At 36.2% G+C, this 22,418-nt stretch overlaps 1 protein-coding gene and 1 non-coding gene across 4 annotated transcripts in view; both read left to right on the top strand.

Moving 5' to 3' along the window:
- Positions 1 to 22,418, top strand: part of SLC5A8 (solute carrier family 5 member 8) — a 73,222-nt gene that overhangs the window by 8,847 nt on the left and 41,957 nt on the right. For all 3 annotated transcript variants that reach the window (XM_063615183.1, XM_055238337.1, XM_063615184.1), the window contains exons 4-10: positions 6,207 to 6,274; positions 7,591 to 7,745; positions 10,754 to 10,894; positions 13,846 to 13,975; positions 17,151 to 17,239; positions 18,454 to 18,566; positions 21,268 to 21,335. In XM_063615183.1, the coding sequence (XP_063471253.1) occupies positions 6,207 to 6,274; positions 7,591 to 7,745; positions 10,754 to 10,894; positions 13,846 to 13,975; positions 17,151 to 17,239; positions 18,454 to 18,566; positions 21,268 to 21,335 (764 nt within the window). The remainder of the gene's footprint in view (positions 1 to 6,206; positions 6,275 to 7,590; positions 7,746 to 10,753; positions 10,895 to 13,845; positions 13,976 to 17,150; positions 17,240 to 18,453; positions 18,567 to 21,267; positions 21,336 to 22,418) is intronic.
- LOC129461418 (U6 spliceosomal RNA) lies at positions 1,985 to 2,091 on the top strand. Its single transcript, XR_008650551.1, has one exon. It is a non-coding gene; the product is annotated as a U6 spliceosomal RNA (small nuclear RNA).

The following is a 22,418-nucleotide window of genomic DNA, read 5'->3' as shown; positions in this document are numbered from 1 at the left end:
AATATGACATGAAGAAAACCTACTAATTCCACACTCTGTTTTCTTGATTTTATGATAGACATGACAGTAGTTATCACCTAAGTCTATGAAGTAAACAGTATTATTACCAAGAGGAACTTCATGTATAAGGTGCTCTTGAACTCTGAATCCTGGGCATGTTCCACATCAGTATTATCAACATCACAAGTGGATCATTTCATTTGTCGAGAACTGAGTTATAAACTTCATAAGTTACCTATTTAGGCCTTAAGTGTAATTGAACATATTATGGTTTTAAAGTACAGTTCTGGGAAAAACTAGAGGACTGACTTTCATCTGTGAAGAAATCAAGCATTCTGTTCTTATCAGGCTCAAACCACTCCCTGAGAGTAAATTAGAATGAAAGTGAAGGCGTTTTGATGACTGGAGTGTCAATTGTGTGTTTTACTGTGACCAAAGCTGTAGGTATAGGCATAGACACAGAACTTGGTGTGCAATAGATGCTCAAAAAAGCTTATTTAACTGAATTGAAAATTAACATTCTCTAGGTCTAACCTCTTTTTTTCTTTTTTAAATTTTGGAAAACCTCAAGCAAATACTAAGAGAGAATAGAGCTCCTTAATGTGCTCATTCATCACTCTATGTTAATATTTATCAACTCATGGTCCATTTTAATTCACTCCCCCTTACCTCTACTAGATTATTTTGCTGCAAATATGTTATGTCATTTCATCTGTATTTCAGTATGTCCTTTAGAACTAAAGGCTTTAAAAACAATAATCATACCACTATTGTATCTAAAATATTAATATTAATTTCTTAATTTCATATCAAGTCAGTGTTCACATTTCCCTGATTTTTTTCAGTGTTCGTAAGAATCAGGATCCAAATAAGCTTATGTGATTGCAATCAGTTGATGTCTCTTAAGTTTCCCTTTTCTGCTTTTTAAAATTGAAAACCAATTTTCTTTCTTTTTTTCTGACCACCTGATGCCTGTTGAGAACACTAGTTTTTATTGAGGTATAGTTAACATACAATAAAATGCACAGAGCATGGGGAAGTGTACAGTTGGATGAGCTTTAATAGTTGCGTAATAGCTTGTGTAACTACCACCCAGCTCAAGATATAGACTATTTCCATCATCCAGTCTCAGAAGTTTTCCTTGCATGTTTTTCTAACAAATCTCCTGTGGACCCAAGAAACCATTTTCTGACTTATGCTACCATAAACTAGTTTTCTCTGTTGTTAGATTTTATATAAGTGGAATCATATAGAGCCTTTTTGTGTCTGTTTTCTTTTGCTCAGCAAAACGTTTTGAGATTCATTCATGCTGCTACATACATCAGTAGTTCATTCCTTTTTTTTTTTTTTTTGCTGGTAGTACTTCATTTTATACCTCTACCAACATTTTCTTATCCATTCTTTTGTTATAGACTTGGGTTGTTTCCAGTTTTAGGCTATAGCGAAGTAAGTGTGCCAAGAACATTCTTCTAAAGGTTTTGTGCATTTTGTTTTTCTTTTTGACACCTGTTTTCACTTCCTTTGGAAATGAAATACGTGGATGTAGTATAAAATTAAACATATAATTCTATTTGGACCCAGCTGAGGATAGAAATATGTGCAAATTTATGAGAAACTGCCAAACAATTTTTCCAAGTGGCTGTATCGTTTTACATGACCACTACACAATATGTGAGAATTCTAGTCATTCCACATCCTTGCCAACAATTGATATTATTCTTTTTTATTTCAGTCATTCTAGTGGGTATTATCTATTATTTTATTGTTGTTTCAATTTTCACTTTCTATATGACTATTATGGCTTAGCTTATTATTAGACTATTATGGCTTAGCTTATTGGCTTCTGAAATAATAAAGTGAATAAAGACAAATAACCTAATAAAAAGTGAGCCAAAGATTGGAACACTTCACAAAAGCAGATATTCTTCCAATACATTACATGATATATCTATTCATTTACCTAGGCCTTTAACAATTTCTCTTGGTGCTCACTTTGGCAGCATGTATACTAAAACTGGAACAATACAGAGAATATCAGCATGGTCCTTGCACAAAAATGATATGCAAATTTGTGAAGCATTCCATATTTTTAAAAAAGGAAGAAAAGAAATAATAAAATAAAATAAAATGTCTCAGTAATGTTTTATAGCTTTGGATGTTGAGGTCTTTTACTATTTCTTAGATTTATTCCTAGATAATTGATGTTTTTTATGCTATTGCAAATGGCATTGTTTTATAATATTTTTCAATTATTCATTGCAAGTATATAAAAATACAACTCACTTTTCTATGTTGATATTCCATCCTGAGAACTTGCTGAATTTACTTTTTAAATCAAGCAGATTTTTGGTGATCCCTTAGGATTTTCATGTTGTTTGTGAATAGTGATAATTTTACTTCTTTTCTAATCCTTATAGTTCTTAGTTCTCTTTCCTGCCTTATTGCAATGTTAATGTGGAAAGTTACATTGACTGAACTTTGAATATTAAACCAATTTTTGCATTCTTGGGATAAACCCTGCTTGCTCATAATATATTATCCTTTTTATATATTACCGAATTCAATTTGCTAACATTTTGATAAGGCTTCATAAATGAATTGAGAAGTGTTCCCTCCTCCATTTTCTGAAATAGTTTATATAAAATTGTCTATTTATTTCTTTCATGCTTGGTAGAATTCACCCTGAAGGCATCTGGGCCTACTCTTTGTTTTTGTAGAAAGATTTTGGTTTATGGATTCAGTTTATTTCATAAATATAGTTATTCATATTTTAAAAGTCTTGTTGGGTCAGTTTTGGTAAATTGTATTTTTTAGGGAATGCTTCCATTTGGTCTAACTTATCAAATTCGTTAGCATAAAGCTGCTTATAATACCCTCTTGTTATGCTTTTAATGTTTATAGTATCTATAGTGACATCCCTTCTAATTATTCCTAATATTGATAAGTTTTCTGTCTTCTTATCTTGATATATCTTTCTAGTATTCTATTGATGTTTTAAATCTCTTCTAAGAATTAATGTTTTGGCTTGTTGATTTTCTTTGTTTTCTATTTCATTAATTTGTGCTATTTATTGTTTCTTTTCTTCTAATCACTTTGGGTTTTCTAGCTTCTTAAGGTAGGAGCTTAGGTCATTGATTTTAAATATTTCTTATTTCATAATGCAAACATTTAAAGTTATTAATTTTTTTGAACCGCTGCTTTATCTGCAGCCCTTATATTTTGATACCTTGTGTTTTTATTTAGTTCTCAAAATATTTTCTAACTTCTCCTGTGATTTCTTTTGGCCATGGGTTATTTAGAAGTGTATTGCTTAATTTTCAATATTTGAGGATTTTTCTATCATGTCTTTTTGTTATTTATTCCTAAATTAATACTGCTTTGGTCAGAGAACTAATATGATTTTAATCATTTGGAATTTATGGATTTGTTTTATGGCCCAGGATCAGGTCTATCTTGAACATTCCATATGCTCTCAAAAAGAATGTATATTGTGTGCTTGTTGGATGTAATGTTTTATTTAAGGTCAAAGGTTTAGTTGGCTAATAGTGTTATCACATCTTCGATATCTTTATGGAATTTTTTTTACTTGTTCTATCAATTGCTGAGAGAAGAATGCTAAAATCTCCAAATATAGTTATCGATTTTTCTATTGCTCCTATTTCTCTGTCAATTTTTACTGAATGTATTTTGAGGCTCTTTTAAAGTCTCTTTTTAAATTTACAATCTCCCTTCTATTTCTTTTCATTTAAATTGCAAGTTATTTGCTGAAGAAACTGGGTTATTTGTTCTGTCCAGTTTTCCAGGTTCTAGGTTTAACAATTACATCTGTATGGGGTCATTTAATGTTCACCATTCCTCTGCACTTCTTGTAAACTGGTAGTAGTTTACTAGCAGTAGTTAGATCTAGACTCTTTTTCAGACTCCACTTCAACTTTTTGGAAATCATATTTCATAGGAAGTATCTATAAGTTTATTTCCTTCAGGAGTCCCAGAATGTCGTTTGAAAAATTATCAGCAGCTATTGATGATCATTCTAGATTCATTATTTCATTAGGGCTTATAAAATGGAGTATTCTAGTTCTGTGAATTCTTCTTCATTAGTTAGATGGAATACTGCTATAAAGAGAAACTTCATCTTATCAACTATTTGCTTTCTCTGAAAAATAGTTTGTATAGGAAAGGGAGGATAAATGTCAGTTTTTTCCCCTTATGAATTTTAAAAATAATAAATTGGTTTCCTACTATCCCCCAAGGGTGACTGAGTTTTTAAAAAAATTCTTATGAACTCATGGATTTAAAGGTTTGCTGTTATTTCATAGCATTATCGTTAGTATTATTATTGATGCTCAAATTGTCCCATGTTTATCCAGCTGGAGCCCCCTTAAGTTCCTCCTGATTTTAACCTTGGCTGCATACTGGACTCACTTGGGGGGACTCTCAAAAATACCAATACTTCGGTCCCCATCAGCAGGACTCTGAGTTAATTAGCCTGTTGAGTGGCCCAGTTATCAGGATTTTATAAGTTTCCTCTGTTGATTTTAATGTGCAGTCACAACTGAGAGCCACGCCACAGATGTAATAGTTTTAGAACAGCAACTCTAAGCCATAATGAATAATATAATGGCCTAACACGGTTAAAAATATCATTCTTTGTTGTTCTTTTTTCTTAGGTGAATCTCAGTAGGAATGTATGTTAAATTATTGTGTTAAATATTTTGTGACGTATTTCCTCTGTGTGGTAATGTCACAAACTTGATGTACAGTTAGGTTCCATTTATTTCATTTTGTAATTGATTTTGAGGAGTTTTTTTTCTAATTTAACTTTATAATTATGTGGAATATTTATGTGTTCCAAAGTGAAATCTATACATCAAAATATGTTTAAAGTAGCCTGACTTGTATCTCTGTCTTCTCTACCCTGTTTTCTCCCTCTCCTAGAAGTAATTTTTTGGCTTTGATTTATCCTTTAATTTTAGTATATGTACTGCTGAAACAAGCACAATTCTTTTCTTTTAAAAAAATGAAATAAAGTCCCCACTTCTTAGATAAATAGGAGCAAATTATAAAGACTTTTCTCCATCCAGATCCCGTTTTGGTAGCACATATCTTAGTAACACCTTCTTCAAGGACTGGCAAAATCGTGTGTTTACATGGACACACAGAGGAGAACAACACACAGTGGGGCCTATTGGAGGGTGGAAGGTGGGAGGAGGGAGAGGATCAGGAAAAACAACAAATGGGTTAATGGGTCCTAGGCTTGATACCTGGGTGATGAAATAATCTGTATAAGGAACCCCCATGACACAAGTTCACCTATGTAACAAACCTCCACATGTACATCTGAACTTAAAAGTTTTTTTAAAAGCATTACCGGCTGGGCGTGGTGGCTCACGCTTGTAATCCCAGCACTTTGGGAGGCTGAGGCAGGTGGATCATGAAGTCAGGAGATTGAGACCATCCTGTCTAACATGGCGAAACCTGTCTCTATTAAAAATACAAAAAATTAGCTGGACATGGTGGTGCGTGCCTGTAGTCCCAGCTACTCAGGAGGCTGAGGCAGGTGAATTGCTTGAACCCAGGAGGTGGAGATTGCAGTGAGCTGAGATCACACCACTGCACTCCAGCCTGGTAACAAAGCAAGACTTCATCAAAAAAAAAAAAAAAAAAAAAAAAAGCATTACCATTACCTTTCTTAAATTTCTGAAATCAGATCTGCAATCTGCAATGTTATAAAGATTACATTTGAATCCTTTCATGTTGTCTTCATTTGAATCTACACATCATAGCAATTTGATATTGTCATTATATTGTCAGTATGATACATTATCCTCAAATTCAAGTATTTGCAACATTACATAAAAATAGAGTGTTTATCTGAACCGTGTCTAATCGGGAGAGAGATAAGAAATACCCGTCACAGTATCAAGGAGTTTCTTAGCTTAATTACAATATAAATGCCTTTCCATGTATTGAATTAAGCCAGTGTCGGATCTGTGTGTCTGAGAGTAGAAAATTATCAAATAGAATTTTAAACTCCAGTTGTTTTTGAGACATTAATGAGATTTGGACCTAGTTTTAGCTTTAGGCAAGTGGGTATAGAGGAAGGTGCCTGATAAACGATATAGCTTCCTTCTCTGATGATTTTTGAGGAGTATTTTTATTGTGCATATTTCACAATTATATATGCATTCTCTTTTTTTCCACAGTCACAGGATTTGATCTGTGGGGCGCGGTAGTGGCAACGGGGGTGGTCTGCACATTCTACTGCACACTGGTATGTCCAGGACATATTTCCCTTTTCACTCTACCCACTTGCTTTGCAAAATTGAAAATTCCAGTTGTTGTATACTGCAATCCGGTTTGTTCATACCTACTCTCCTATTGCCGACCTCCAACGGTGTAACTTTTTTTGTGTCAGAAATAATCTGTAGTATAATTTGATCCTTCGTAGAAAATGGAGCATAACTGAAATTTTTTCTTTTATCTGATCCATTGCAATGGTTACTAATCTTGTCTCCTGATTCATCTGTACTGTTGCCAAGTTATTATATTTGTGCTCATACTATTTCTCAGCTTAAAAACCTTTCCTAGGCCATAGGTGCAGTGGCACCCGCCTGTAATACCAGCAATTTGGGAGGCCGAGGTGGAAGGATCGCTTGAGCCCAGGAATTTGAGACCAGCCTGGGCAACATAGTGAGACTCTGTCTCTGCAAAAAAAACAAAAAAATTTTTAAGAATTAGGCAGGCATGGTGGCATACACATGTAGTCCCAGCTACTTGGGAGGCTGAGGTGGGAGGATTGCCTCAGCCCAGGAGTTCGAGGCTGCAGTGAGCCGTGATTGCACCACTGCACTCCATCTTGGGTGGCAAAGAAAACCCTGTCTCAAAACAAAAGCAAATCTATGATAACTTCCCCTTGCTTATAGGTAGGGGTGACAAAATATGCAAAATCAGTATGGCATGGCACTGATATTATTATGTGTGCTGGTCCTCAGCAGTGACAAAATCTTATGGAATCCTTGATACTCTATGTCTTAAACCTTTAGGTGCTGGATCTTGTAGAAGATGGGGCCCTCAGCCAGGTGCTGGTTCAGCTCAGGTCATAGAGAAACTTGGGAAATTTCTGGTGGTGGCTAGTACAGATCATTTATAGTATATAACAGTGGATATGACCATCTGAGTGCAAACCAATTAAATATCAGCTCTGCCTGTAGAATAAAATTCATATTATTTACTAGTAATTTGACTCGGATTTTTCTTCCCAACAATCTCCCGACACCACTCCACTTCATTCTGTGGAATGTGTCTGGCCACATTCAGCATGCCATCTAGTTTCACTCCTTTATGCTTTTGCCCATGCTGTTTTCTCTGCTGGGCGGACGCTATATCTTTGCCTCTGCTTATGTTTGAAGGCTTCATTTAAATATATCCTTCTGTATGAAGATTCTCCCAACCTGACTGTTTCCCTTGAGTGCACTTCTTGGCCAACATTCATGTTTTTATCATTTTTGTCCAGCATAGTGTATAAGTGTGTAGATGCTTAATAATGTCTGATAGAAGCGTTAATCCTAATATACTTTCCCCTCAAAGGGTGGTCTTAAAGCAGTTGTCTGGACAGATGTTTTTCAAGTTGGGATCATGGTGGCTGGATTTGCATCTGTGATTATACAGGCTGTGGTGATGCAAGGTGGAATCAACACTATTTTAAATGATGCCTATGATGGTGGAAGATTAAATTTCTGGAAGTAAGTGTCTACTACTTGGGTAACTGAACACATCTTTTGTATTCTAAAAATAATCTCTTTATTGAAATAGTAGATTTACATTAAAAAACAAACCAACAAATTGCTAAGGATGTGGTAGAGCAAATTGAAGCAGAGAAGTAAATATGTACGAAGCCTCCCTCTGTTCTTTAAGGGATTAAACCAGTCAGATGGTACTTAGCTACATGGTGCTTAGAGCGATGTTTCCTCCTGAGAAGGGACTTAAAGCAAAAAAAGTATTTTCTTCCAGGTATTAAAGTCCAGAATAGGTTGAAAAGTGGGACAGGGTGATAAGGAAAGAGACAGTGGAAAGTTAAGAAAAGGCAGCTTCTGGCTGGGCACAGTGGCTCACACCTGTAATCCCAGCACTTTGGGAGGCCAAGGTGGGTGGATCACCTGAGGCCAGGAGTTCGAGACCAGCCTGGCCAACATGGCGAAACCCCATCTCTACTAAAAATACAAAAAATTAGCCAGATGTGGTGGCAGGCACCTGTAATCCCAGTTGCTTGGGAAGCTGAGGCAGGATAATTGCTTGAACCGAGGAGACAGAGGTTGCAGTGAGCCAAGATCACGCCACTGCACTCCAACCTGTGCAACAGAGTGAGACTCCGTCTCAAAAAAAAAAAAAAAGGGAAAAGGTAGTCCTCTTAAGAGACAAACACTAGCATATTGGATTAGCACCTGCCATAAAAAAAAAAAGAGAGAGACAGAGACAGACACTGAAAGACAGTGATTTCATTTTGACAATTTTTTGTTTTAAGCAACTTTGAGAGTTTCTCTTTTGATATTGCCCTGGCAATCTATAGTATGTTAACATAGTAGCTTATGATTACGTATTATAATTATATGTATGTATTATATAATGAACATTATCTAATATTAAGTATTATTTCTAGAGAATTGATTAGGAAAGTTATGGTCGATGCTTCAAATGACAGTACAGCAGATGATGTAACATGTTTTAAAGAGCTATTCAGTTTTCCTAAAGAAAGAACAGTGAAGAGACTAGATATTTCATCCAAAGTATATCACACAATTCAAAAGAATATTGAAAACACTTTCCGTTTTGGATCAATAGTGTTGTCCTTTTGCAATATGGAAAGGGACCCATGTTGTCTTGAACTAGCATATCTTCTCTTTGAGATAGCAGCCCCGCTTTGAAATAGGCAGTTTGAAGAAAGAAAACCCATTTTGCACTCGGTGGCTCTTTTCTGGTCTTCTGAAAATAAGCACCAAAGTTTGAGAAAAAGCTTTTTCAGAAATTGGACAGGGTCAATGTGTTAATTTGCAAGAATAAATTTTAGTGAATCAACTTCAACTATTTTCAATATTTCTTTCCTTCTTTTAGCTCAAGATTCATATTCTAAGGAAAAGAGCCTCTAGTTGCCTAGCTTGGACCACGGTTCCACCCCTTGGCCAGGGCAGAACTAGATATTTTGACTGATTGTCAATTGAGACTATTTAATGGAGAAATGGTAGTTTCCCCAAAGCAAACCTGGGTTGCTTTTACCAGAACAGGGAGAGGGGAAGTCCGGGAAGTGGAAACAACCAATGACTACTCTTGATTACTCCCAAATCTCTTCCTGGTAGGCCAGACTAAGGAGAGAGGGTATGGAACCAATCCTTTTTCTGCAAGATAGCTGTCACTTTATGAGAAGGATGCATATATTGGAGCACAGAAGTGATAGCTTATATACATTAGTAAGAGGTTTTTAAAAAAAATTAGACATTTTTATGACCTTAGCTTTGAAAGTCATTAAGTAACAATAAAAAGCCTTATTTGTGTTTCATACTTTTCAAGAGTATCCCTTGTTATTCTGATATGTTTGGAGAATATGGTAGACAAAATATTGCTCAAGTTAAGATAAATGAAGAGAAGAAGGATATTGTATTGGTATTTTCTGTGTTGTCTACCATTGGCCTATGTGTTCTGTATGGCCTAAACCACTAAACTGAGTGTTTTAAATCTTGTCATACTTCCCTCAGATAGCTTACTGACATCTTTTGGCTCTTCAGTTAGCTAATATAGTGGCTTCTCTCTCTTGGGGAGAAAGGGTCAACACTCTTGAAACTCTTACACTTTGATATGAAATGTTAGACATGAAATAGAGGCTCTCACATTTCCGTAAGAATGCCAGAATGAATACGCATATAATTAGAGCACTTTACTCAATGATCTCAAATACAAGATTTGAAATGAACTTGCAAAATTTCATAATTTTAAGGAAGTCTCCATGAAAGCTAACTTTGCAGAAAGTTTTCTAGCTCATATTGTGTATCAGAGATGAACAAAATCATTCCTTCCAATAAAAAAGATTAAAAGATCTTTCAAATATGGAAGTTGAGCTTTCTCTGTGACAGTGTTTTGGACTTAATGTACATGTTGTCATAAAGTGGCTTTAAACTATTAGTATTTAGCTTGTACACACAGCATTTTAATAAAGCATGATTACAGTGACATTCAGTTTTTAGAAAATGCAAAACTTTAAACTGCATTAATTGACTGATTTGTTGAACTTGAATATAGATTAGAGCTATGATTACATGTGCTGGGTGAGGAATTCTATACACAAAATGTGTTAATCTCGTGTTCATTTTAGTGCCATCTCTACTGCCATGGTGCACTTAGGAATGTTTTTCTCTTTCTCTTTCTCTATGTTTCATGTTCTTCTCTGATTATATCATGTCAGATTTGTTTAAACGACAGTTTCCTTACATCACAGGAGAACAATTTATATAAATGCTCAGAATGATTACAACATTCATTTCCCCCTAGTCTCTCCTAGTATTTCCAGATATCTGAAAATAATATTTTTTATTTCGTTGAACTTAAGTTGGAAATATTTCTACATTTTATATTAATTAATAAATTTGTACATATTTATGTATGCGTTGTGTATATAAATATACATTGCTTGCTTCCAAATATAAGAGGACTTTTTTAGTCTCTGCTAATAGTTCAGATTTGTTTTCTGTTTCTTGTCATTTAGTTTTAATCCTAACCCTTTGCAAAGGCACACCTTCTGGACAATTATTATAGGAGGGACCTTCACATGGACCGGCATCTACGGTGTCAACCAATCCCAGGTGCAGAGATATATTTCTTGTAAAAGCAGATTCCAGGCAAAATTGTAAGTCATACACCATGGTATATGAATCATTAATAACCATCAGTTGTCTTTATGGAAACTCTTCCATAAGTCACGTTTAGCTCCTTTATGTCTTTTGTGTCATGAAATTCCAAGAGATAAATGATATATTTGGTTCCAAAAGGACCAAGAACAAATTGGTACTGTATGTTTTAAATCAGCTATTTGAAAATATTTATAGGAATTATTAATGAAAACAAATCAGCATTTATTGTGCATCTGTTTGCATAAGAACCTATGGGGGATAAATATATATGGCCTTTGTCTGAAGAAAGTTAACCTCAAATTAGGAAAATACGTGCAAGTATGTGAAAAAATAAAATAATACTGGAGATATATAACAGTTTCATGAAACAATATAATAATAGAGAAAATGTTCCAGAGTATATATAGTGCTTTATATTTCATTTTCAGACACAGTCATGGATTTGTAACCCTGCTCTAATATTTGCTACTTGAGTGATCCTGGGCACATTCTGCAGTCTCTTTGAGCTGCAGTTTCTAAACTTGTAAAAGGAGCATAAGAAATACTATACACCTCATGGGAGGTGTCGTAAAATACTGTGTTTGGCATACGCATGGTAAAGGCCTAGTAAATGTAAATTCCTTTTTCCACTTCAACTGATGTGATGTGAAGGTGGAGGATGGATGAGAGATTCATGTTGAACTGGCAGAATGAATATGAAGAATGATCATAATTTGGGCAGGTGGAGAAGAGTAGGAAGGCATTGTAGGTAGGTGGAGTGATTTGGATGAATGCACAGAGGCAGGAAGGACAGCATGGTCCGGAACTCTCAAGCCCATCTTGGCTTGAGCAAAGAATGTGGAATGGTGGCTGGTTCCTTCTCTGGAGGCCTCACATCACTGCAGCGCTCACCACTCCCTATGCTGATAAATAGGCTGACTCTGCTCACATGCTTTTAGGGGCTTTAAAGCTCTAAGGAGATTGAATGAGAGTCCGGGGTGGATAGGGTGAGGGAAGGAGGGACAATTCTGTTTCTATTTAAAGGAGAAAATGAAAGTATTGTGATGTCATATGTCAGAACTCAATATATTAAGAGTAAATTGGTTTAGAGATTACCTAAATCTTTGAAGAACTCACAGTGAAAAATCTGTGTGAATATGGATATAATAACTGGATATGGGATCCCCTCAAAATGAACTTAGGAATTCTGGTATTTTAAGGAATATTGGAGGAATGTAATTTATAGATAGAGTAGTCTATTGTACTTTTAAATCTATACTAGCGCTGATACCTGTCCCAGAGTAATTGTGGACAAGCTCTTCTTCTCTTCCCTTGGGAACATGAAACCCAAAAAGCCCGACTTGATAACTTAAATAACAGCATTAGAGCTTTCTTGATAAAAATCAATTCCCATAAGCATAGTGGATCTCCTGCATGAAGCAGACTCTCGGAACCCAGGGGACTCATTTTCGTCTGACTTCTCACACTTATGCTGTGGTAAGAATAAATCCCTGCTAAAAAACCAAGACCTACTGATATTGATTGACAAAAGACAGTATGAGATGTTGATAAGTGGTCAATCTGAACAGCATCAAAGTGAAATAAAACAATATATTAAACTCATATATAAGAGAGAGGAGGTGTTTGGGCAAGAGAGTATCTGGGCATAATTTTCTGGTGATTTGGAGATGAGCTAGCAATAGCAAAACATACTGCAATGTTAGTCAATTCAAGGGAGAAGGATAAATCTGATAAACACACCTTTGGTTCTTCCGGAAGCAGACTCTGAGGTTGAGGTTAGCATGGAAGAGTTTATCAGAGAATCGCTGTGTGTAGAAGGGAAGAAAAGGAAACAGGATTGACGAGAGGGAGACGCTGGACTGTAATGCAGTCTGAACAGAGGCCTCAAAGGGAGCTCTAGAGTTAGGGTGGCTCTTCAGACTAGTCCCATGTTAGGGTGAGGGGACTGGGCCTTTAAACCTCAGAATCCGTTTGTCATTGGATGCAGGCTCCCCGGGGGGGTGGGAAGAAGGAGGCATGACTTCAGGGATGGTACCTCTTTTCCACCTAGGGCAGCTCATCACTGTCCACTACAGCACCAGCGGAAAAAATATGTAGCCCTCTTAGCAAGAAAAATGTTTACTATTCAACTGATTATTAAGACATAGGATTCAATAACATTAACACTAATATCAATAACTAGTATTTAACAGGGGTTTATTATGTGTAAGTACCATGCTATATGATATATACTGTTTCATTTAGTTTTATAACTTTATGACATAGGCATTGCTATCCTACGCTTCAATGAAGAAACTGAAGATCAGAGAGGTTGAATTACTTGCCCGGGGTCACTTATGGTACAGCCAGGATTTATGCTCAGGACTGGCTCCAGTGCTGTGTGTAAACCTTTATTCTCTACTGGAGCACACACAGTATATTACAGTGCTGAACATTGTTTGAGAAGATACCTGTCCAAGGAATAGAGATTTGCATTCCTACTTAATGTGTGGTCTTATAAACAACATTTAAACAAGTTTCATGAGTTACTGTGTAAATGTTAACAATGTTTAGCAGTTTACAATTGCATTACTTTTAAAAGGAAAATGAGTAATAGTTAATGCTCAATTGACTATAAAAATCTTTATTTCATGACAAGAAGACCTGAAGTAGTATAACTAGGTACTTTTATAAAGCTAACAATGCCCCTGGAGGTCCAACCACGAGCATACACTCTTTCATGGGGAAATCCCATCCATTCAAATATTTCCAAATACACTGTCAATTGATTGGCAACATAAGCAGAATATTAGGCTAGAATAAAATAAGTAGTGTTTTCGATAATCAGAAGATAATGTGCATTTATTGAGTCTAATCATGAGGGTCTCTTTTGTTCATGTAACAGGTTTCCTAATCTTTGGAACAGAAATTACAGTTGTCTTTTGCTGGTTTGTTTTCACTTCTTTAGGTCTCTCTACATCAATCTTGTGGGACTCTGGGCAATCCTCACATGCTCAGTGTTTTGTGGGCTCGCCCTATATTCCAGGTACCGTGACTGTGATCCTTGGACAGCCAAGAAAGTGTCTGCACCAGACCAGGTTCAGTACCGTGTCTTTCTTACAGGTGTATTAATAATATTCAAAAAGCGTATTAGTTGAGAGGAAAGAGTATCATATTCTTGTAGAGAAACGGAAAGTGGGCATGCCATCATCATCTTACATTTCTATAAAACTTTGTTAAGAATTTATTTTAGCAGATATAGCAAGAATGAAGAGTACTGCATCTAAAATTAAAATATGGAAATACCAGGAAAAAATCAAGTAGAGTGTTAAATAGAAATAGCTCAAGGCTGGGAGTAGGAATGTGAACACTGTTGTTGTTGTTGTTGTTTGTTTGTTTGTTTTTTAAGCTACACAAACCATTGTACTATAGAACATTTTGTGGTTGTTAGAGCATTCATTTATAAACAATTTATCTTCCAATTTTTTAAATAATGGAGAGATGGGTCTAATAAGTGAATATTTATTGAGTACCAACTATGTGGTGAGATTCTGTGCCAAGAGCTTAACATGCTTCATTTAATTCTCACAACCCTGCAATCCTGATTTTACAGATGAGGAAATGCGTTTCAGAGAGGTTATATAACTTACCCAAGGTCACATTGCTAATAAGTAAGAATAACTATGAGCAGTTATCAAATACCCTCCATGGGCCAGGCAGTACCATAATGCTTCATATAAATTTCAACTTTTAATCTTCACAGTCACCCTCTGATGCAGGTTCTATGATTATCTGCCTTTCAAAGATGGCAGAACTCAGGCCTAGAGAAGTTACGTGAATAACTAGCTAGTAACCTGGAGCCAGGATTTAAAACCAAGCAAGCTGCCACAAGAGTCCTAACTTTGAACCTCTGTGCCATTTATTGGCTTTCAAAAAGGGGAACTAGAATTCAAACCCAGGATTGCCCAACCCTAAAGCCTGAGTTCTTGCCAAAATTATTTTCTAAGACTCTCTTGCGGAACAAGCTCCTAGGGGATTCATTAGAATGAAAATAGATTGAATTTCTGTTGATGCAAATGCATCTCTTGCTCCCAGAAAAATACAACTTGGTGGGGCTAGAAAATAAAAACACCCTGGAGCTGTTTCTCAACCCTATCGTAACTTATGCCCTCCTTTTGATAAACACACTCTCCTTGTTCTCTCAGAGAAGGTAAGAATCACGTTTACTATGAAGATGGGGGCACTCTTCTGTTACATTCCCTCTAATAAAGAATATTTGGTGACTGTTATCAATCTGTATTGTCTGTAGTTTGTATCATGAAGACAATAAGGACTTAAAAAAAAGTTTTTAATATACTTTGCCTTTACCCTAGGCAAAACAAACAAACAAAACAAAAACAACAACAACAAAAAAACATCCCTATGACTTCCTACCTTTGAGACATCTTGTAGAATACATTCAGGGTGTCTTGCCTGCATATGCTTAGAGTCCATGAAGGTTTCTCCCCAACTGATATTTCCAGGACTGTGTTAGTTAACAAGTTAATTCAATTAACATTTCACTGGGGATACCATGCAAATAAGACAGTGGAAGATTGCGTCAAAACCTTATCCTCACCCAGTCGCAGTGGCTCACGCCTGTAATCTTAGCACTTTGGAAGGCCTAGGTGGGCAAATCACTTGAAGTCAGGACTTCGAGACCAGCCTGGCCAACATGGTAAAATCCGTCTCTATTAAAAATACAAAAATTAGCCGGGCGTGGTGATGGGCTCCCGTAATCCCAGCTACACAGGAGGCTGAGGCAGGAGAATCGCTTGAATCTGGGAGGTGGAGATTGCTGTGAGCCGAGATCGAGCCACTGCACTCCAACCTGGGTGAGAGAGGGAGACTGCCTTAAAACAAACAAACAAAAAATACAAAAAAAAACCCTTAACCTCAAGAGAGCAAGGATATGTTTCTCTACGCTCTGCTGGCATTTGCCCAGAGGAAGCAGGCCAGTTTCTAGATATAGTTTTACTATTTTCCTCTCTATCAATTCTATTTCATTGGTTCTACCTATACTTGAGGGGGCCACTCAGACACGAAATAATTACACTGCAGATTTTTGAGAAAGTTAAAGATAGGATAGAGGATTTTGGACCTTTTTATAACACTGTAGATGGAACCTACTTTTGCTATTTGTGGGACGTTGTTTAAAGTTAAACCTTCATGACATCTTGGAAAAATTGGGTCTTGATCTCATATAGGGATAAATGCTATTCCGTTTTTCTGAGAATAAAGAATGAGTAAGCTTTGGAAAAGTGGAGAACGCAGTCCTAAAAGAACTGAAACGATCCTACTGTTGAAACATTTCCTTTCAACAGTGGAGGAAGTTCTTCCATATCCCATGAACACACTATTGTTAAATGAAATTGAAGAGGGTATGGAAGCTGATAAAATAGGACATGTCATCTACTCTGTACTGTGGGAGAAGTAATCTATAAGGTTTTAATGCAAATGAGAGGACACTCTTCAAGAAAATTGTCCACTTAGGACTCTTTTGATTCGGAAACTGATTTTGTAGAAAAACTGCCATGCAACAGAGTCCTGAAGTCACACACTTGATTATCCGAATTTGATATTTATTTTTTAAAATATAAGTTATCAAAAAGCAAGTTAGTATCAGGGAGTTTTTTAAAAGAAGCAAGTTTAAGGGATTTCCTGAAGTCATTCTCCACCCATCATTGTGTCTCGTACTTGATGCACCTAAAATTACATCTTCTGACCTGGGCAGTGACTGAAGTTCACAAAATGGCCTTGAGTCATCAAGTAAAGTTAAGTGGATGCTGCTTACTTCAGCACAGAAGTGTGTCAAATATTTCCTTAAAAGCAACTTATTATTCTCAAGAATAAGAACTACTTTGTTTTGAGCATTTATTATATTCCATATACTATACTATGAGTTTTACATAAATTATCTAAATTAACTTTTAAGGCAACTCTATGAGGTTAGCATTATTACAACTATTTTATAGATGAGGAAACTGAGCCTCAGAACTTAAGTTACAAAAGCCTTATCTGTGTGAATCCAAAGCCTCCTTACTTAACTACTGTGCTATTCGTTTCTCTAAGTGTTAGTAGTTAAAGGGTTTACTTTTAGGTATTTGAAAATTTCAGTTGTGTGGAATAGCTCCTTTCAGTTCCTGAAGGAGACAAGATAAATGATAAACTAGGCATTCATTAATTTTATTCAGTAGCGAAAAGTACTTGGAAATAAATTTTGGAATTTTTCAGCTTATGCCTTATTTGGTACTGGACATTCTGCAAGATTATCCAGGACTTCCTGGACTTTTTGTGGCCTGTGCTTACAGTGGGACGTTAAGGTATGAACTATGACTCTAATAACACATGATTTCCCTGTTGGGATATTTCTTTTATTATTAGATACTTTAGCGGGATAATGTGGAGTTCTGGGCACGGACACAGATGGCCCAAAGTAGGCAATCTGCTGCATGTGTCCTCTCTGTGGTCTGACTTATCTCTGTGGACTGGCGTCCTGTTGTCATCAGCCCCACTTTTAACTAGGTCCCTGCTCTCTAATACACCATCATACATCCTATGATGTGATAATCTATGGTCACAATAATGATGATCGGTTGATGGTAGCTTTCACTGATGATCAAAATGGGTGCCACAGTCTTGATTGAAAACTCACATGGGGCTAAAGCATGGTCAACTGGAAAATTAGAATGAAATCTTTCATTTACATATTGAATAATGTATACTGCCCAAAGAATCTTTCATTTTGTGATCTATCATTGCCCTTTCTTCTTGTGTTTGTTCCAGAGAGTTGTTATTATCAACATGTACAGTGTGTGTTAGTGGGGATTCAGGAAATTAATATTGTTGATCTTTACAGCATATGGTAGGGAGGACTTATGACAGTCCTTTCTATGCACAAAGAAAAATATGTTTTAAAGTTGTTATGTATGGGAATACGGAGTAATCTATGTAGACTCTTTCAGACACTGAGGATTAACTGCAAGTGGAAGCAACACTAACATAGCCTTTCTCTTTTACTGTCAAACCTGTAGATATTGCCTGAATATCATTTTGGGATGATAGCAGTTTCCAGAAAGACAGTGCTGTGATTATTAAAAATAGCATAGTAGAGCCGGGCGTGGTGGCTCACGCCTGTAATCCCAGCACTTTGGGAGGCTGAGGCCGGTGGGTCACGAGGTCAGGAGATCGAGACCGTCCTGGCTAACATGGTGAAACCCCGTCTCTACTAAAAATACAAAAAATTAGCTGGGCATGGTGGTGGGTGCCTGTAGTCCCAGCTACTCGGGAGACTGAGGCAGGAGAATGGCGTGAACCCAGGGGGCAGAGCTTGCAGTGAGCCAAGATCACGCCATTGCACTCCAGTCTGGGCAACAGAGTGAGACTCCGTCTCAAAAAAAAAAAAAAAAAAAAAAAGGCATAGTAGAAATCGGGTTACATTTTAGAAGTGACAATTTGTTTCCCCCTTTCTCATTCCCACTTAAAGTATTATTAAAGGTAAAATATTATAAATCAAAAGTTTTATTTTCCCTTACAGCACAGTGTCCTCCAGTATTAATGCCTTAGCGGCAGTAACTGTGGAAGATCTAATCAAACCTTACTTCAGATCACTCTCAGAAAGGTCTCTGTCTTGGATTTCCCAGGGAATGAGTAAGTTTCTGTTTTCATAATTCCATTTTAGCTCAGAGAGATGATTTTTTGAGACACAAAAAATTCTTTTCCACTGAAGCTACAGAGGAAGAGCCTCTGAGTATGAATGGATATCCACATATGTATGCCTATGACAATGCAGATTTTTAAAAAATGTTTGTATCAGTGTTTAATGTTACCATATCTGTAATCAAGATTTGGGAGACACTTCAAACAATTAATTATCAGTGAACCACAAAGGACAATTTCCAGGGGACCGATTTAGCTGTCCTTTTTTCCTGTGCCTTCGTCCTATCCTAAATTTGTGTTAAAATTCTTATCCAAACACACACAAAAATTCAACTATTTTCCTTTTCAACTGTAGTCCACAGTTCTAAGAAATATCCCTAGTTTGTAACCAAGAGCCACACTTTTTCTGTTACCTAAGAAGGCACTGTCAGTTTCAGTTATGTAGTCTTCCCATAAACACTTCCCAAATGTTTACAGAGGATTAGATTAAATTAGATTAATAGATTAGATGAATTGAAGATAAAGAAACAGAGTGTTATGAATTTTGACTCGTCTTAGTTGTCTGTTCTGTCTGCTTATGTACACTGTCCTGGAGATGAACTATAAATTTGTGAAGAAATTCTTAACTTCTGTTCTGTTCAATTGTAGAGCCTCATTAGGGGTTAAATACCAGCTTGAATAGAGTGGTTTAAGCATCTTCAGTTCCCAGATGTCTCAAATGTAATATCCAACTCAAAGAAATCTTGCCAATGTACTGCATTCTTCATTTTGACACCTTGAAATGAATGACTAACAAATTCCTTTTTGAGAAAGAATCTTCAACCTCAACACAGTAACATTAATAGACTGTCAAAGAAATAGTAAATTATACCCTATTAGGAGCCATAATTCTCTGTAAAATTGCCACAACTGTAGCCTGGAATGAGTCCTTAATTTATATCCTTCAGTCTTCCCTAAATTTAAATAGCAATACATCATTTTATTATGTACCCAATTTTAATCCTGGAACATAATTTCAGAATGATGCAATGCTTCCTAAAGGGTTTTTAGACTGGTTCATTATGGGATTATTGAAGCTGTGTGGTTTAGTAGAATGAATAGATGAATAGATGCTTTTGAAGCCAGACAAACCCTATCTTGCTTTGTTAATTTACTAGCTGTTAACTTTGAGAAAATCCAGTACCCATACAAGCCTCTATTTCTCTATATGGAAAATGGGCACACAAATACTTTGCAGAATTGGGTTTTGAGATAATGCATATAAAATGGGAGGCACTGGCTGGTGCTCATGGAATGATGTTGATGAATGACAAGTCAACTCTGCTAATATAGATGAGATTTTCATTCATTTTAAAGGGTACTATGAAATCGTAATCTTGAAGTATATGCAGTAAGGACACAGAGAAGAATGTGGCAGATGATTTGAATGTATTTCCAATAACTTTGAGTTCCCAAAATTATAATGGTGACTATTCATAACCTATCAAATGGAGAATCAAACCAAATATATTGAAAATATTATTTATATTAAAATTGAGAGGCATAAAAATCATAGCAATGAGAACTCTTTGAAAAAAATTAATTTAAAATTTTTCATTCAGCTGCATTATTTACTCAATATGTTTAACAAAGGTATGAGTGCTAAAATAAGATAGAAATAACATAAAGAATACATAAATTTTATGATGGACAAATTTCCCATTCATTTTTTTTCTGTATATTGAGTTTTGCATTTGGGAAATTATATCAACTGATTTCAGCTGACTTGTGCTGAATGGAAGTATTAAAACAAAGAGGTTTTTTTGCATGATATTTCCTATAATTTAAAAGGTAATACATGTACCTGGAGAAAATTTGGAAAATACTGAAAGTCAATAGAAAAAAATATTCCACAATCTGACCACCAGTGGTGGCTTGAAAACTTATAAAGAAGTTTGGGCTGAGCGTGGTGGCTCACACCTGTAATCCTAGCACTTTGGGAGGCCAAGGTGGGAGGATCACTTGAGCCCAGGAGTTTGAGGCCAGCCTGGGCAACCTAGCGACACCCCGTCTCTATGAAAAAAAATTTTTTAAAGAAGTTTGGGGAAAACAACTTAACATTAGGGCAGATGTGCTACTTATCCAGAAGTTGCCTTTCTTTGCTAGTTTAATAGGAAGGGCTGGAGGATACTGATGGAGATTATGAGGGGGCTAAAAGTCCTCCAACACCCCTTAGTGACCATTGCCACTTCCCAAGGGAAATGAATACTTAAAGTCAGAAGAGTCTAATTTCTGTTTATTACTCCCTCTCTCACCTCGTACAGAGCACAGCTGAATAGTATTCTATTTTTGGCAAGCTGAAAACAGAGACCTGAGCCTTTCTTTACGTACAAATGTTTATGGAGGATTAGATTAATAACACAATATAGTTCTTAGTTTTAAATCCCTATAGTTAATTCCAGAAATTCTTTACTTATATAACCTACTGTTGTAACTAATCTTGGGACACAATGTAAGGGCTTTGTCCTCTTGGAACACTGCTGATCCTAGAGGAAAATAGCCATTTCCTTTATTCACTGGCTCTGATGTGTGTGGCCATTCTTCACCACAGTCATATTATCCACTTTAAATCAAAGGTGTGGTGGATTATTCTATTGAGAATTCTAATTCTCTGGGTGTGGATTTTACACTGGCTTTTATGTTGTCCATTTAGGTGTGGTGTATGGAGCCCTGTGTATTGGAATGGCTGCGCTGGCGTCACTTCTGGGAGCTTTGTTGCAGGTGAGAGCTGGCCCCTGGAGGTTTAAGTCATAAATCACTAAATCTTTTTTAATGTTGATGTGACCATCCTTCCAGACTTCTCTCAATATATATCTACACCTGGACATATCAAGTGGCAGAGATGACTACACTTTTAAATTTTTTTAAATTAAACTTTGTGTTTTGAGATAATTGTGGATTTACATGCAATTGTGATATAATACAGAGAGATCTCATATACTCTTTACTCAGTTTCCCTCAGTGGTAACATCTTGCAGTGGTAACATCTTGATATACAGTATCAAACTCATATATTGACATTGATATAGCCAAGATACAAAACATTTCTATCACTACAAGAATCCTTGCTGTTGCCCATTCGTAGCCACACCCACTTCCCTTCTGCCCCCACTCCCTCCTTAATCCCTGGCAACAACTAATCTGTTTTCCATTTCTATAATTTTACCAGGTCAAGAATGCTACATACATGGAATTACATAGAATGTAACCTTTTTCACTTGGCATAATTCCCTGGAGATTCATCCAGGTTGTTGCATAAGTCAATAATCTGTCCTGTTTTATTATCAGTCAGTATTCTCTGGTAGGGATGTATCACAGTTTGTTTACCTACTCAGCTGATGAAGGACATCTAAATTGTTTCCAGTTTTTGAGTATTACAAACAAATCTGTTACAAACATTAAGTAAAGGTTTTTGTGTGAGCATAAGTCTTCATTTCCCTGGGATAACTACCCAGGAGTGCAACTGTCAGGTGATTGCTAAATGTCTACTTTTAAAAGAAACTGCCAAACTATTTTCCAGAGCATGTCATTTTTGTATCACCAGCATAGACAAATGGCCCAGTTTAAACCTCATTCTTTCCAGCATTTAGTGGTGTCGTTTTTTCTTATATTAGCCATTCCGATAGGCATACAGTGATATCTCAATGTAGTTTTAATCTGCATTTCCCTAACGGCTAATGATGTTGAAAATGTTTTTCAGCAACTTATTTTTCATCTATGTATCTTCTTTCATACATTACCTCATAATGTCTTTTGCTCATGTTCTAATTCAATTGTTTGCTTTTTTTACTGGTGTGATTTGAG

This window comes from Symphalangus syndactylus, chromosome 13 (assembly GCF_028878055.3).
Source record: "Symphalangus syndactylus isolate Jambi chromosome 13, NHGRI_mSymSyn1-v2.1_pri, whole genome shotgun sequence".
Lineage (NCBI taxonomy): Eukaryota > Metazoa > Chordata > Mammalia > Primates > Hylobatidae > Symphalangus > Symphalangus syndactylus.
The sequence above is the reverse complement of the archived record's forward strand: the minus strand, read 5'-3'. Positions and strand labels throughout refer to the sequence as shown.